At 36.8% G+C, this 17,728-nt stretch overlaps 1 protein-coding gene across 1 annotated transcript; it reads right to left on the bottom strand.

Annotated features, from left to right (window-relative positions):
• Positions 1-2,229: 2,229 nt before the first annotated feature.
• adrb3a (adrenoceptor beta 3a) lies at positions 2,230-17,429 on the bottom strand. Its single transcript, XM_028034966.1, has 3 exons — positions 15,559-17,429; positions 8,215-8,415; positions 2,230-4,681 (listed from the first exon to the last, which is right to left on the bottom strand). Exons 1-3 carry the CDS (start codon positions 16,827-16,829, stop codon positions 4,666-4,668), a joined length of 1,488 nt encoding a protein of 495 aa, XP_027890767.1. The 5' UTR covers positions 16,830-17,429; the 3' UTR covers positions 2,230-4,665.
• Between the last annotated feature and the right edge of the window lie 299 nt (positions 17,430-17,728).

Below are 17,728 nucleotides of genomic sequence, written 5' to 3'. Positions count from 1 at the left end.
AATGTTTAAGATCAAAGTATATTTATATGCTACAACGACCCAAATCTAAATGTAATAGAGTCTAATTGGCAAGACTTGACAATAGCAGTCCAGATGGTTTCCATCCAATCTGCCTGAGCTTAAGCTATCTTGAAATAAATATCTGGCAACAATTTTAATCTACATATTCAAAAAAGTGGTACAGATTTAGCTTTGTAGACTTCATGATGTGACTGAACTGATGGAGGTACAAACTACTAAAGAAAAAAATGCATGTACTCCACATCTATTGGATTTTGTCTACAAAAAAACGTGTATCAGTTTGATTTCACCTGTGTGTTCTCGTTTGCACATTTTGTGGACGATATAAGGCTTCGCCAATTAATCAATCATGATTTTATCCAATGTAAGTAAAAAACAACGGGGGAAAAGCCAATAAGTGTCAACAAATCACCAAAAATCTTGATGTTTAATTAAGTTCCAGGTAAGGCAACGCAAGGCAACTTTATTTAAATAGCACCTTTCAGCCAGAGATAATTCAAAGTGCTTGTACAAAAAAAGTTAAAAACAACTACAAGAAGATAAAAAAAACACATCAAGCAGATAAAAATATACAGAGTAAATATTAAAAGTTTTAAATATAATATTGAGTGAATAGAATTACAAATTTTAAGAATAGGCAACTACCAATAAAAAGGTTTTTAACCCTGTTTTAAGTAAACTCAAGGTAAGAGCAGTCTGACAGTGAGCAGGAAGCTTATTCCAGAGTGTTGGAGCATAAAAACTGAAAGCTGCTTCACCATGTTTAGTTCTGACTCTCAAAATAATTAGTAGGTTTGATTCCCATGATCTTTAAGGTCTGAGTGGTATGTAGAGTTGAAGAAGATCAAAAATGTAGTCTAGGATTCTATTAGGAAGTTCTTTATAAAACATTAAGGGGATTTTAAATTATGTTCTTTGAGCAACAGGCAGCCAGTGCAAGGATCTCAGAACTGGACTGATATGCTGATCTCTTTTTGTTTTAGTAAGGACTCTGGAGAAGCTGGAGCTGTCTTGTTGCTTTTTTTAATAATCCAGTATCCATTGCAGTAATCAAGTCTACTAAAAACAAAGGCAAGAACTAATTTCTCAGAATCTTGTGGGGACATAAGTTATTTAATGTTAGAAATACTTTTTAGGTGATAATATGCAGTTTTATGATAGATTTGATGTGGTTATAAAAGTTCAGATCAGGATCCAACGTTACCCCCAGATTCTTGGCTTTGTCAGAGCATTTTAAACCAACAGATTGGAGGTGGGTGATCATTTTTTATCTATACTCTTACGGTCCAAACACTAATACTTTGGTTTTGTTTTTATTTAATTGGAAAAAAATTTGGCACATCCAGACATTAATCTGCTCAATACATTTAATGAGTGTTTGAACCCAACTGTAATCTCCTGGTGAAAGACCGATGTACAGCTATGTGTCATCAGGTGGGAAACAGGACTTCACAAGACGTTATGTTTTGGATTACTTCTTAAATTTTATTTTAAATTATTGACATGTTTTTTGTATGTCCCTCATGATATGTGTAATATAAAGTGTAACCAACATACATATCTGCCTTGTAGTGATGTCAAAGCATATGATTTTGTTACATATTCCAAACACTGCTGTTTTGTTTGTTTGTAAATTTAATTACAAAAAATAAACAATTTGTATTTACAAATCAAACCACTGTCTTTTTGGTTGTTTTTTCCCCCTAAACAAATGTCTACCATTGATTTGTACCTGATTGGAAAACATCGTAACAGAAATCAGCTGATTGGAGTGAGGCTAAACTTCAGACGGGACAATTGTTTCCACTTCTGACTTGTTGCGGCTTCTGATAATTCTGCAGTCAGAGAGAACATCTGGAGCAGCTGCAGGCTGCACACAGTTTGTTTTTTCAAAATCTTGCGATCTGCAGTTAGTTTATTTTTTAGAGGTCCCAAATTATTTGAATTCCTCTCATTAACAGTAGATGACCCTCGCTGCACAACACAAGGCAACAGGACAGTAGCAGGTTTGCTGCGTGGATGATTACCAGAAATAACACGGGGGGGGGGAAGAAAGTTGTTGCGGGTCTGGAGCTCATTGCAACATTAATTTTCCAGTGCTCAGTGTGGTGGAACAGTGGTTCCCAGTGTGGAGGTCGGGACCCCTGAGAGCCTCCTGAGATAAATCTGAACTGATTAGGGAGAAGAGAAAGGAATGAAAACATTATGTCATCGTACACAAAATCATCTTTATTTTGTCCTGAGTTGCTATTCTCTTCCTTTCCCTTCTGGTGTAACAGAATCATAACAACGGATGTGTTATTTTAGACATTTTAAAAACCTTATTATAATAATAAATGCGACTTAAATAAACAACATTTTCTGCTTGATAGTGGAACAATTTGGCAGTTTAGTACCAACTGCTACAGGAATGCAAATGTCCAAATAGGAGCAATATTTAATTGTTCAACTATTTGATTGTAATAATAACAACAAATTAATAATAATTACAATAATAATGTAAATTAACAATGATAAAAATCCTGTCTGCAAATGTTGAGCATAATTCGAAGTTTAACACAGTTAGACTTATAGAGACAAACCAAATAGCGTACAGGTTGTTTAACTCTGAAACGTAATCAGTGAAATAAAAATTAAGTTCTCCACATATATTTTGAAATTATGGTCTATTATTATGTATTACTAATATCTATCCATCTGATAAGTTTGCCAGTCCATCAAAGGGAAATGTTTTAAATAGTTCTGAATTAATAAAAGAAATTTAAGGCCGCAAAAACCAATAAAAAAACAATTTTTTTTATATATTAAAAAATTCAACTTATCTTATTTTCCTAGAAGTAAATTGTGTGATGTCCTAGTTTTATTTTACATTGCAACAAAAAATGCAGAAATCATCAATACTTTAAAGATCCATACTTATAATGATAAAAAGTAACAAGTTAAGCCATCATACATAAATCTAATGCTGACTTTAATAAACATCTGTACAGTCTAGCATAAATAAATGGCCAATTGTAATTATTTTTACAGCAATATTCACTGCAGTTGACTTCTTTGCAACTGCTTTAAGTTGCTATTTTAAGAGGTTATTAATGCACATCAAAACCCAACTGTGTTTAAAATGAATTAATGTTACCAAGATGTTTATCATGGGTTGATTGCATAATTCAATTGGGATGTGATCCATTATCCTGCAGCCTCGTAGTGGGATTTATTCAGGAGATTAACCTTATCTAATGCCTCATTGTTACTCTACATGGTGTTGAAGTTCAGCTACTGTGCAGCTAATTTAGAAAAAAAGGAAAATGTTTTGCATTTAGAAAGAACATTTCTCAAAACTAAAATATTGAAAAGGCTGAAAGGACAAAACCAGGATGTGCACAAGCAGCTACATTGCAATGAACAATTCAGGACTGTTGCTGTAGATATGCTTGCGTGCACTTGAAAACAGGACATATTTCTTACCAAACCGTGTCCGTACTAAGCTGTCTATAATGTAATGGCTCTTAACAAAGACGGGCCTTGTGATTGTTTACACAAAGAAATAAAATTTTCCCTATTTTGTGAACTTGAATTGTACCTTACATCAGAACTTTTCCCTCATAGTTTCTCTGAAAACTGTTTTCCTTTGCATTGACCTGTTGTGTCTTTACTAGTCTACATCCCAGGCAACTCATTCAAAAAAGCTCATTTGTTTTCACTATATTATTACCCCAAATTGTTATTGTGTACAACTGTGTAATAACTGAGAATGTGCAAGCAAAGTTCCCTTTTGCAAATCCATTTTTCTCTTTATATGTAGTGCATTACTGAGCTTATATTGGCATAGACCTTGTAAGCAACACAGCATATAGTAAATTTACTTGATATACATATTTACCTGTAGTTTATAATACTGTACCTTGCTTGCACAAAAACATGTACGAATCAGAATCATATTGAAGGTGTTATAACAAATACTTTCACGTTATAACAAAGTAAAAAACAACAACAACAACAACAACAAAAAAGGGAGTCGAGGGAAATTTGTGCGAAGAAAGAGCCAAAGCTCAGAACAAAAACAGGTTGGGACAGAGTTGAATATTTCACTGCACAGCTTGTTGGTATGGAAAGGTTTGTGTGATGAAAGTGTCTTTACGGTGACGCCAGCCTCGAAAGAACTGGTCATTTTGCTACACATTCAGTGGATCATAAATACATAACTTACCACTTAATGCACTGTAAATAATTAGTTGAAGTTGACATTTCTGTGACCACAGGGCTCATATTGTACGCTGTGTTTGAAAGATTAGCAAGGCATTTAGAATGTGCATTTGTCTTATTCATGAACATTCTTTGTAAACAATATGTCAACATGTGGACGGCAGCAGAAAGTACATCTGGTGTCAACAAATGTCTGTGGAGCAGCACGCAACAGCAGTCGATGTCCTGCCTTAAGAAAAAAAAAAAATCAAAAAAGTTGTAGCAGTCCTTTCCGAGCCAAAGCTGCTGCTTTTCGCCAGTCCGTTCGTCTTGTTGGGGAAAGCTTCATTCAGCTGTTGTTGTACTTTAACTTGTCTTCAAGGCTGATTGGTCTCGGACGCCGCAGGAGTCACAGTAACAGTTTGCTTCAGTAGATCAACATTTATCAGTTCAGCCATCCTTTTATTGTGATGTGCTGCTGTAAAGAGATGCACATGTTAATATTTAGTGTTTGCCACGACTAAAAAAAATTGTAACGCATTTTCAATGAAGACAACAATAAAGGAATATATAATTCAATACTGAATGAATGTAGAACTGTATGGAGTGTGTGCTTGTACATTTCCAGTAAACACTGAGGGGTTTGGCAGATATTAAGAGGGTAGATGTCCCTTCATCCACCAAAAACAGCCCCTTTGTTGCTCAGAAACGTTTTCTCAATGTCTGAGCCAAATGAAATTGCACGTTTTAACTTCTCTTCTTCCCTTCAAACATGGAAGCATAAAGTGACTTTTTAGGGCCAAAGGACTTGCTGCTGTGAGTGTGAGAAAACTGACTCGAGATGCGCTTATACAGAGTTTGAGTGGCATGACAGATGGTGTTCTCAAAACAATGTTTTGTTCAGCAGCATTACTGTAGCATGGATAAAAATGTACAAGAAAACATTGACAGTAAGGCTCACTGTAAAATATTTCATACACAGCTTTCAAGAGATAAGGGAGTGCTGATGCCAACGCGTAGCAGAGAAAGTACACTGGTCAGAAATGCATCAGAAGTAAACACATTTACTCAAATGCTGCCAGAGTTTTAGTGTTTTGTCACAAGCATTCATTTCAATGCTATTAAATTCATGGATACAGAACTGGTTTGTTACGTGCCCAGAATAAAGCCTGGACTTTTCTATTCCTACTGTTTGGTGATGAGTAGCATTGAGTCGCTTTTTCCAAATTCTCTTCATTTCAGATGTCACTAACCAGATGTACAATTCTGAAGATGTCACATTTTTCTCTGAAATACAGATTTGCTAAAATCACATAAAAGAAAAAAAATGCAATACTACTTTGTCCAAAGTATAATTCTTTCAAAAAGTAATTAAAAAAAAATCCTAGGGTGGATAAAAAGGAGATTCAACATCATGTTGTAAAAATTAAAAATTTAAGTTTAACTTTTTTTTTTTTTCATTTTTGTGCTCAACTCTAAATTGCTTCTATCCAAGTAATTTAAATGGCTTTGAGTCTTAGGAGACATTTCTCTGTTATTTTCTAACAGAGAAATAGCAACGCCAGTTCTGTTTTCAAGCCTTCCAGGGCGTGTTTGGGCCAAAGCAGATGTTTTCTGTTCTTTTGCAGATATTTATGTGTGACTGTCTGTGGACAGAGTTTAGAAAACATGATTTTATCATTCATGACTAAGAAATTTTCCAAAAATACTCAGATATGTAGGTAAGGTCATAAAGAACCATGACCAAACTTTGAGCAATAAATAACAAACGATGTCCACTGGTATCTCAACAGTACATGTGTTTTGTGTATGTTTGTCACATATTGTATTGTTTACTTACTACTTTCTATATATTTGCTACAGCTCTGTAGAGTTAAACTCGGGGGAGTCCAGAATAAAGTATTTTTCAAACTGGTCAGTTTCCTATCTTCAGTGCAGCTGTGTTTGTCGTGTTGGTCTGTTCAAGAAACGCCCTGTACAGTATTTCAGCTTCTATCAGAAAAAAATATATCTGATTCTACTTCTGGTTTTCTTATGAAAAGCAGCATTGAACCTCTTTCCTGTTATTTATTTTTCTGGCTAATTACAGAATGTTCCCTCATCTTCTCTCTTCTGTGTTTGCTTCCCTCCTGCCTCCCAACAAGACACGCAGTGTGATGCTATCGGCTCCACAGTGCGTGCCCTTACAGGAAGACATAAACTAACTCAAACTGTAAGCTTCACAGAAGAGCAAATGTGTCTGAAACAGTTTACAATGTGGCTTCGTCACAATCGCTCGTTTTTGATTCGTTCTTTTGTGTGTTCTCGTAAGCCTGTGATTTTTGTGTCTTCAAGTCATTTCATTAAATATAATGGTGGTCGTCCCGAGGACCTGTCTGAAGTTTTGTCCTGCCTCCAACCTATAAAACAAATCTTGTTTCTTCTTCAGACCAGATCATAAAGTAAATAAGATAAATTTTTACCCATATTTTAGTTATGTGTTGTTTTTTTTTTTGTATGGGCTACATTTTGTTATTGATTCAAAGCATTTACTGTGTCAAAACTGTGCAAAATAGACAGAAAACTATTCTTTTAGAAATATTTAAAATCCATATATAATTACAAATTTAAATAGCCTTTATAGACTGTTATATTTTGCATTTGTACTCAGAAGCCACAAACAACCAAGAAGTAAAGAAGATTGGAAAAATCTAAACTACACTTCAGAATCCTTCATACATTCAATATTGTTAGTTGCATAATATGTAAAGACAGGCATCAAAATGGAAACTATCAGAATATTATTATAGTCATTAAACCTATAAATAATAAAATATGATACTTAGCTGAATCATTACATATTCTATTGTCAGATTTTCAAGTTATCAGGAATTTTTAGCCAAAATTCTCAAAAAAAAAAAAAAAAGAACAAATAAAATGCAAGTAGAGTGTATGGAAGTTTGCATCTCATCTGATTCTGCTGTGTTTCATGGACTACTGTTGGACTTATTGATAAAATAATGCAATTTTTATCATGTACCTCATAGATGTTTAGGCGCTTATTGCCATGAGACATCAAAGGATGTTATGAGCATCTATACTTTACTGAACTACCTGCTGTGTGATAAAAACTGGATGAGAATCATTGAATTGAAAAAACAGGCTTCTCCTTAACCACCTAAAACTGAAACTCTTTTCAGACAATATTTTTCTTCTGCAATCTCCACGTTCAATACACTAGGATTGACTTGTATGGCATAGAGAAGCAAAAGATCCAAACACAAAACCCGCCAATATCACAACCCCAACCCGCCTCAGGAGGTAGCCACAAACCCATAATCACTATAAAGTACAAGGGGAAATAGTGGATAGCAGAATTAGTGTGACAAAGATCTTACACCGTCTGTCTAAACTAAGAGAAAACTAAGGAAACATTTTTCTATTGTCCTAAAGGAGATTATATATGCCCAATTTTGGATACAGACAGGATGTTGAGGATAGTGAGCAACAAATTAGCTTGTATTTGAACAGCCTGCAAGGGGACCACATCACAGAGCTCACAGCCCTCACAATAATAGGCAGAGGATATTATGCATATTCTTCGAGTGAACGCCACAAGTTGGAAGCAATTGGCTTCTGTAATCCCAACAGTGTGATCTCCATTGATTGACTTGGATGATGTGATGATAATATACTGCTCAAAAAAATAAAGGGAACACTTTAAGTGTTAAACACCTGTTTAAGTGTTCCCTTTATTTTTTTGAGCAGTGTATATACATATATATATGTATACATATATATATGTATATAGGGTTTTTATGGTTATGGGTTTATTGTGAAACTGTGAGCTTAAAGGGGATAGAGTATCTGACCTGCTAAAACACAATGGAACAAGTCTTTAACCAAGGTAGCATCAATTTATGACAACATGACACACAACATGAGGCTGAGGGATGAACGAGTCCATTATGTTTGTGCGCAGCACCAAATTCAAAAAGTATCACTGAGGTAAAAGAAACCAGAAATATATACCAGTTAACAGTTCCTGCTCGGTTTGGCCCATCACCATTGGCAGCCTCCACATCAGCCCCAGCAGAACCATCTGGTTGGACAGGTTCAAACTGGTGGGCTGTTCGTCCGTTTGGTGTCCGTGCAGGTGGATCAAGGTCAGCAATTGTCCTGACTTTCTCTTCCTTGTAGGATAAATCACCAACAAAGTCTTCAGTATTGGAGCTGGACACAGAAATTAAAGTAACTACTGTGAGCTGTAAACGGAAACAAAATGATTTTTCCTGAAAGTGTGTATATAGCATTCACTTTAGCTACCGTTGTAATGGTAAACAAAGCCATTTAATCTTACAGTTTGCACCAAATCTAAAAACCCAAAAGTTTTCTTTGTATTCTTGGAGAGTTGCCAAACTCTTGTATGCTTCTTTAAAAAGCGTCTGATGATGTGTGATTGGTGCAGATATCATAAAGGCATCAAAGGCAGTGTTACCCACAGGTCAACAGCTCCATTTTTCCTTTATCCTGCTTCTTGTTTCATGCTCTCTTGGGCCTGATTTCACTCTAAGCTAACTAAATGCACAGCGGACAAGGTACTGTGTGAAGTTGGATAGGAAGTACAATTAGCATGCTGAGGAGAAAATCCCAAAATGATAGAGTTCATAACTCAGGAGTCTGCAAGGCCCCTACTATAACACTTTCGAAATGGAAAGTTGCTCCAATGCATGCCTGATTATATGTGCTCTATGCAGAACCCCTCTTAATGCTGGGTCATTTCACATGGTCCTTGAAGACAACACACTTTATCAGCTTCAAAAAAAAAAAAAAAGAACAACAATTAACCTACACATTGTGTGACAAAGTAGAAAAACCTTTGAATGCTTTTCATTGGTTTTCCCTCAGGTTTTTTTCTAAACAGCAACCATAAGATAAATTTCCAATTATTTCCACTAATCCAGCCAACTCTATGGCACGATTGGTTTTAATAACACAGTGCTGTGGTTATTTACAGTGCAGACTTATGTTACTTATAAATATCTATCTTCCTTCTCATGAGCCGTCAACTTACATGATATTTTCAGAATCAGAGTCGTGAGACCTACGGGTGTAATCAGTCTGTATTTTCTCTCATGTCATCTTAGTTCTTCTGACATGTTTGGCTTTGTTTCTAGCTCCCTGCATAAAAAAATCTAAATAAAGGAAAAATCTATATGCTTTGCACTTTGATTATATTTTAGTCCTGCAACTAAAATTAATAATCTCCTAGCAATGTTTTAATTCTACTATCCAATCAGACTTATTTGAAGTCTACAGCAGAGGCGCAGAAGCTATTTATAATTCCTTAGGCCCTCTAGCCTGCAGAGGACAGAGGAGCCACTTGTAAACCGGGACCTGTCTTACTAAGATTACTGGTTTTTGTAATCAGATCCTCTTAAAACTGAAAAGCAGAAGAGCAGAGATTATTGCAGAGTTATTGAAATCCTTGATGAATGGCATATAACAAAGTTTTTAACATTGCCACTACACTCAAACAGAAGGAAAACATAGGCTCACACAGCTGAAGCGATTTATTTGGCTCATAAAGCTAATGGGACTATATCTTTTTGTGTAATCACAAAGTTGATCTGTGCAGGTATTTTATTTACTTTCCACCTAGTTAATATCACATAGCTGCTTCATACAGCAGCTTAGGTGGGCAGGCAGGAAGAGGCCCACTGGATGTTGCATAATGGGCACTATTGATATCGAGCAGACATTACGCAGGAAGACAGCAATGAAATGAAAGACAGAGGGAGAGAACAGGTGCTTGTGGCATCTAGTTGCAATGGGTCTATGAGAAATATGTTTATTGATGTCTGAATATCATTTGGAGCTGGTTGGGCTTCCTCAACCAGCTCTCAATTGGACCTTTGTTGGGACCTAAAAAAGTTACATTTTCAGTATATTTTGTAATTAACTAAAGACTGTTCCATCTTAAATTCCCAAAGAGGGGCAGAACTTAGCGCCGTTTTTGAATAATAAAAAGGGAAATGTTGGCAGATTTCCCATATCATTTCAAGAAACATCTGCATAAAATTTCTACAGCCTGTTCCTTCCTTTTTTTTATAAATATTAAATGTTCCACTGAGGAAATATTTTTTTCATTTTCTTCTTTTTGCATCTATCTGCTCCTGTAATCAGAACTTTAATCTGGAAATTGCATCAAATGAACATAAGCCTTTTCCAAACTCAAGTCAACAAAAATGAACTGGTTTGTTGACTTTTGGTATGCTAACAGTCAGGCTCAGTAACAAGGTAAGTTCTGTTGGCATTACCCGCTAATAGTAATGTAGTTCCTTAAACTTTATACATTCAAACAATAAAAGGATCATGTTTACTAACAGTGGTTGTCATGTATCTGTCAAATGTGCAACAAATATTTCATTATTCATTCATTAATTTTACTTTATTTTGGACATATAGAAATGTAAAACAACACATAGTTAAAAAAAAAAAAAAAAGTCTATTGAGGCTCCAGTACTACTGAGTCCACAAAGTACAAAAGTAAAAGGGCTGGTCAGTGTAGCCATCATGCAGTTTGCTGCACAGCCTACACATGCATCTGTACATGAGGTTACACAGTAACACAGGGTAGATAGGCATATCTGAGTATACAAACATTTGGCTCACACTACCCTCAGCAGCATTCATGTACCATCAATAAATGCCACAGTTAGTCACAGGACAGCATTGGAGTCTGCTCTGCTCAGCACAGTCTAGGTGGAGCTTTGCTTAGGATCATATTTTATATCAAAATTTCTTTCCTATCCGAACACACCTGCAGCAGCTCTTTGTAGGCCAGCAATATACAGTAAGAACAAAAGATTACTAAATCATCAGCATATATTAAATGGTTGATGATCTTGTTACCAACACTAATTTAAAAGCATTGACAAATTGATGTTCACATTGGATGCTATCCTGTCTTACACCATCTGAGACCCCGAAAGGAACTGATACAGAGCTTCCCCATTTTATGTACATTGACTGATAAACACAGCAAAAAGTAGAAATTTTGACCAGACATTATACAACTTTTGAAATAACTTGTTGGCATCAATTAAACATGTGAAAATGGTATTGTTGTATCTGCTGTATAGATCTAAAGTTTCTGTATGAGCAAAAATATACACATCCATTTCATGTTTGATCGACAGCGGACTACATCCGTTAATTGGCCAGTGATTAATCAATGAATGTAGATTAATCTACATTAATCTATAGCTATTCAACCACTGCAGTAAAGCAGAAGACATGCTGCTATCAGAGAGCTGCACAGTCAGAAAGAGTGAAATTTTGAATCTTGAGCAGTGCCAGGAACACATGGGTCAACTGTTAAAGCTGAATTGCTGTGATTTAGCAGCCCCCCCCAAGCAGCAAGTCTGTCTGAAGAACTGGGATGCGATGAAAAAGTCAGAAACTGTGCAGTTTGGAGTTATAGTTTTGCGCCGACCGGTGTAAAAATACTAATAATTTTGACTGTTTTCATTATCTTTGGGTCAGCAATGAATTTAAGACAAAATTAAATGTCTGGTTTCATCTCAGTCCATCTAAAACACAACCTTGAAGTTCTCCATTGCTGAGTGTCGCTGCAAACATAATTGGAGAGCCGACCACATGCCCCGCCCATTCTAATGCCCACAGTAGCGAGGAACAGAGATTTTGCAGATGCCCCAAACTGGAGTAGAACCGAACCAGACATTAACTGGTTGGAGGAAAACTTGACCATGGAGAAGAGACTGTAGTTATTTCATTTTACCAGCTTTATCTTTCACAATTGGAACTGAAAAGACAGACAATAATGTATCAGGTAACACTCCATGAGAGAGCACAGTTTCCTGCTCGCATATTTCAAATGATCAGCAGATTCCTTGTCTGTCCCACATGCCTTGTTGTTGTCCAGCTTCATCACAACCTCATAGACTTCTTGCGGATACAAAGCCCCATTTTCATTTTTATCAATACTACCAACAATAAATTAATTTATTTTAACAGTATTAAAAATGTCATAAAAAACGTTTATGCCACAACTTTGTAATCTGCTCTACCCTGCTCCTATCATCAATATGCACTGGTAAGGACTTTTGTTTTTGTAACTCATTCTTTTAATTTCTTTCTAGAAGTCCATAGGGCTATTTGTTTGTAATTTCTTTGTAATTTCCATACACTCAAATAGAGAACCACACTTTTGGACTGCCCGATTTAACCCAGGTCAGGCCCTGCTTGCATAACCATGACTCTCCTTAACATACTCATTCATTTAGCTTCATACTTCTTATTCTTACACAGATGTTGACTAAGTTAAAGTGAAAATTTAGTCACACAGTGGGGACGATTCAACTAGATTTTATTACATAGTGTGTTTTTAAATGCACAACAGCCATGTTAGAGTTTGTAGTCAGGGTTGGAAAGAAATTTGGAAGTTTCTGTAAAATGAGACTTTAATGGAAGTCTTTTGTATATTCCAACATAACACTTTAAATCTCAACACCTGTGGCAAAGGACCATACAGAATGATGCCACATCCTTCAACTAAACATTTATTGCAGTTCTTTTTTTCTTTCTGCAATGTCTTTATGCAGAAAAAACAACAACAAACTGTAGCATAGGGATGGTACTTCAGTTTTAGAAGTCATGGAGCAAATCTTCAGAGAATTGCGTTTGCCATGTAACATGTGCGTGACACAAGCCAAAAGTTTGCTCTAAATGTTGATGAGGGCAGTGCTGATGTGCCAGCATGTACTCTATGAAAAAAAAAAGCAACTATTGATAATGTCTCCATGCAGAGCGGCCTTTCCAGCCCGGTGGCTTCTCATCTCTGAGGTTGTATCTCTGTCGCTAATCTGCCTGCATTACGCCGCCTCATGCTTTAATTGTTACTGAAGTTGTCACAGTTTTACAGGAACTGTGCTGCCCAGTTGTGCTTTTATTTTTGACGTGGACTGGGTTAAAATGCTGAAATGGACTGCTTCTTTGAAAAAATGCCCAGGATGACAGTATTAGCTCTCCAAAGCATCTTTTTTTTCTCTTTTTGGAGATTAGTGTGTATTTGGGAAAGATTATGATTTCCTTTATTAAAGCCCATCTTTAGGTCTTTCACTCGTCAGCCTCATATTTGAGCGACTGCTCCCGCTTACGTTTGTAATCCTGCTCGGAGCGTAGGGTGAGTCGGCTGAGCCTTCCCTTGGGCTGATTTACTGCAGAACACACCGAGCTCCTTTTATGGAAGACTTTTATAAAGCCCTAAATATCCTTTGTATTATGTGCCCACGGATGTCTTTAATTTATGGCTGAGGTGTCGTCACAAATTACACGTAGTGTGTAGAGTAAATATTTAATAATAATTTTATGACACATTCCCTGCCCAGATATTACCGACATGCGGTCGTTTTATGAGAGAAATGGCAGTGGTTGTATAAAATAAAAACAAATAATTCATTAAGAGGTTCAGAACTGATTAGGTTTAGATAACTGCATCAGAAATATGATAAATTCTGATAACAAAATATAGTTTTTCTGATCTAAAGATGAACACAAATTAGAAAAGAATTTCATTTCATTTTCAAATTATTACGTGATTTATTATAGCTCTTGTATTCCATTTTCATTCTATTTACAAATACTGTGACATGACATATGACTGCTGCTACACTGTGTACAGTCAGTCTACTGACAGCTAGAGTAATAGATCAGCTATGAATCAAATACGGAGCTCCCCAACCCCAGCTGCCTCAGCCCAACAAGGATGAGCTCATTGGCTGTCAGTCTTGTAAACAGGCTGTCCAGTTATGAGGGGGAAGTGTTGTGCATTAGAGATAAAGATTTATCTGTTGCAGGGAGTGTTGGGCAGGGCACGCTGAGGCCCACCGACAGGCTGAAACCCACAACATTTAGATGTCAACCCCTGTGCACCATGTGATCAGACAAATCAGCCTTCAGCAGCTGATTAAATGGATAAATTATTTATGTATATATCTTTTCAACCATCTGCTGTAATGCCAATGCTCAATGCACTTTTAGATTTATCACATGCATCAGTAAATTAATTTTAAAATAACCCACCTATTAATTGTTTAGTTAATTTTTTTCTATCTAAATCACCTATACTTTTTTATTTATTTTTATATGTGCAAGTGTAATATATTTAATGCTGAGAGGAAGATTTAGGAATCAAAATATAAACTTCTTCAGAATAGATTTTCTTCTACTGTGCTGCTCAGTATGTTTCACTCTTCAGCCATAGTAAAGCAAATTTCAAGAGTGTTCAAATATAGAAAAGTATCATTATTGCTTTAAGGATGTTTTATGTTCTTAAACTTGGGAATTTCAACACAAAATTAGTTTCTGAGCAAAAGCAAGTATTTTATCAAATGTAGAAACATAAGATGCATGTTAAAAGTTTAGAGATGATCAAACTAAATCAATTATATCTTGACTTTTTGTGAGAAAATGGGGAGAAAGAGGTTTATTCAAACTTTAAATTCTGAAAAGTTCAACATTTTCAGATCACTAACTGAGGTAAAATCCTTATGTAGATATTTATTGTAAAAATAACTTCAGGATTCCAGTGAGAAACCAAATCAAATATGCTAGATGCTGATCTGTGTATATGTTTATCTAAAACATGAAAATGACACTGATTCCCTGAGAAATTGATTCTGAGCTGTACATTTTCCCAAAGCTGCATCAACATTTTGGAGATTCTCTTACGCATCACGTGTTGGACACATGGAGGAACAAAACAACAGCGTCTACAATAAAGATATTTGCAAAGCTCTTTCAATAACCTCACTGCTCTTTCAGTCGATCCCCAAAAAAACCAATTAATAGTCTCACCTTAAAATGTAACATTTTAATTTAACTTGAATCCAAAATAGAGTGAAGTTACAAAATTATCCTCACTTGTATGTAAAAGTTTATGAAAATAAGCTCTTTTTTAAAATATTTTTATGTTGTGTTTTTTTTTTTTTTACATATTTATATCCACAGTGACAATAATTGACAGTGGTTTTAAAGTTGCACTCATTTGCGTACTGACAGCAAGTAATTTCATGTCAATTTACGTGCGTCAGGATGCATGCTGTTGGTTGATGCACTTCAAGACTGAAAACGTTCATTGTTTGGCCTGCTGATTACTGATCAGAGCTGATCAAGAGAAATTTGTCGAATTACAGTCTCTTCCAACTAGCTCAGTTCCTGCCTAATGGAAAGTGTAGAAGACATAATGTTAGCATCTTCAGACGTTGAATAAACTGTTGGAGCTTAATGAGTTATACCTGTACGGCTGGAATGAATAAAAGAATGGGAGACAGAAAAAAAAGAGAAACTTACATTTGGGATTCTGGTTCCAAACAGTCGGTGAACTGTGTGCTGCCATTGGACTGCGAAAAACCAATAGACATCTCCTCACTTCTGCTGCCCAGGCTGCCACTGCCGTCAGTCCTACTGTCTGGAGACTTTTGGAAAGACCCCACAGTGCCCGACTCGGTTTGCCACAGAAAACAGGAGCAGCGAGTCCGCAGTTCCTTATAAAAAGAGTTTAACCACACCGTGGACAGCCACGGGCAGCCGATTAGGTTCTTGAAAGCAGTTCGAAACTCCGGGCTCCTGCAGTAGATGATGGGATTCAGACCAGAGTTGATGTAACCCAGCCAGTTCAAATACAAGAACAGCCGATTGTTCAATTGTGTTTCATTAAAGGCTTGGATAATGTTGGCAACAAAGAACGGCAGCCAGCATATCGTGAAGGTCCCCATGATGATGCCCAAAGTCTTGATGGCTCTGAGCTCACCAATCAGCAGTCGTGATGGTCTCCTCTTGGCGCTCTTTCTCCTGGCCACGTTGTTGAAGCTGTTGGAGCCCATGCATGCTGGAGGCAGGAGATTGTTCACGTTGGAGCCACTTTGAATCTGTGCAAGGCCTTCGTTCTGCAAACGCGGCCGAGCTTTCTTTATGAGCTTGACCTGTCGTGCAGCAATAACAAAGACTTGTGCGTACACAGCTATCATTATTACTAGTGGGATATAAAAAGAGACTAACGAGGATGAAATGGCATATTCTTTGTTAACCACAAAGTCACAGCAGTTAGTATTTTCATAACAACTGCTCTCGTTTTTTTTCCACAACCAATCTATCATCATAATTGGTACAAACGAAATTAAAGTAGACACACCCCAGACTAAACAGACTATCACTCTTGCACGAAATTTACAGAGTAGAACAGTGTATCGCAGTGGTCTTGTAATGGCTACATACCGATCCACAGCGATGACACAAAGAGTTTCAATGCTTGCCGTCACACACAGAATATCGATTGAAGTCCAGAGGTTACAGAATGTCCTGCCAAGCCGCCAGTTTCCTATCAAGACATAACTGGCCCCAAATGGGACCACGAGGACCCCCATGATGAGGTCCGCACATGCTAAGGACATGATTAAGATGTTTGTTGAAGTCTGCAATTGTGGAGTGCGTGCCACAGCGATGATGACCAGCAGGTTTCCAACAACGGTGACCAGGATGATGATGACCGCCATGACGGAGAACCAGTCTCCTGGCGGATTAAGGTATGTTTTGATTTCTAATGTGTCGTTTGAGCAATTCATCTTTCATTGGCTCAACTCACCACAAGTTGAAGATGTTCAAAAATCATCAATAAGACAGATTTGACTCAAAAAACCACACACATAAATCTGCTCAACACTGAGAGTTTGCAGTTTTTCCCCTGCAAATTATTTCTCTTCCTTGCACAGAACGCTCACATGTCGCACCTTGGGAGTTCTGCTCTGGCAGCCCTCAAATGGGAGTGGTGGTTCTCCATCTTTCCAAAATAAGCAACATATTCTCCCAAGCGATGAATCCAAACTGTCCACAGAACTAAAACAGTTCCATCAAGTTCATGAATCCAGGAAAAGTTTAAAAGTATCAAGTAAAAAAAGTTTTGGAGTATAAAAAGTTTCGCTTTGACCATTTAAATATGTCCACTGAGTGCAGTTTTCTGAAGAATCTTGTTCTGACTACAATGCAATAGTTGAACTATGTGGAGATCAAGCAAACACTGACGCCTTTTCAAGAACAACTAGAGTGACTTCAAACTCTTCTGTTGCTGTCTCTCTCTCTCCCTCTCCCTCTCTCTTCCTCTCTCTCATTCTGTGCAGGTTCCATAAGATTGTATTGGTGGTACTCACACACTGACTGGAGACAGAGAGGAGGAGCCTAACGGCGTGTGCGTGTGTGTGTGTGTGTGGGAGGGGGGGGGAGGGGGGGGGGGCGTGCACATGTGCGTGTGTAAGCAGTACAAGGATCAGCACCCTGATAGAGCTGTGCATATGTGAATAGTCACACAGAGAAACTTTGGTTCATGTACAGTGAAAACCAAATATCTATACAGTATCTATATATATATATATATGTATATATATATATATATATATATATATACAGTATATATATATATATATATACATATAAATTACCTAAACATACAAGTACCTAATTTTCTCTG

The sequence above is a fragment of the Xiphophorus couchianus genome, chromosome 12, assembly GCF_001444195.1.
Source record: "Xiphophorus couchianus chromosome 12, X_couchianus-1.0, whole genome shotgun sequence".
Taxonomy (NCBI): domain Eukaryota; kingdom Metazoa; phylum Chordata; class Actinopteri; order Cyprinodontiformes; family Poeciliidae; genus Xiphophorus; species Xiphophorus couchianus.
This window is presented reverse-complemented; position numbering and strand designations above follow the sequence as displayed.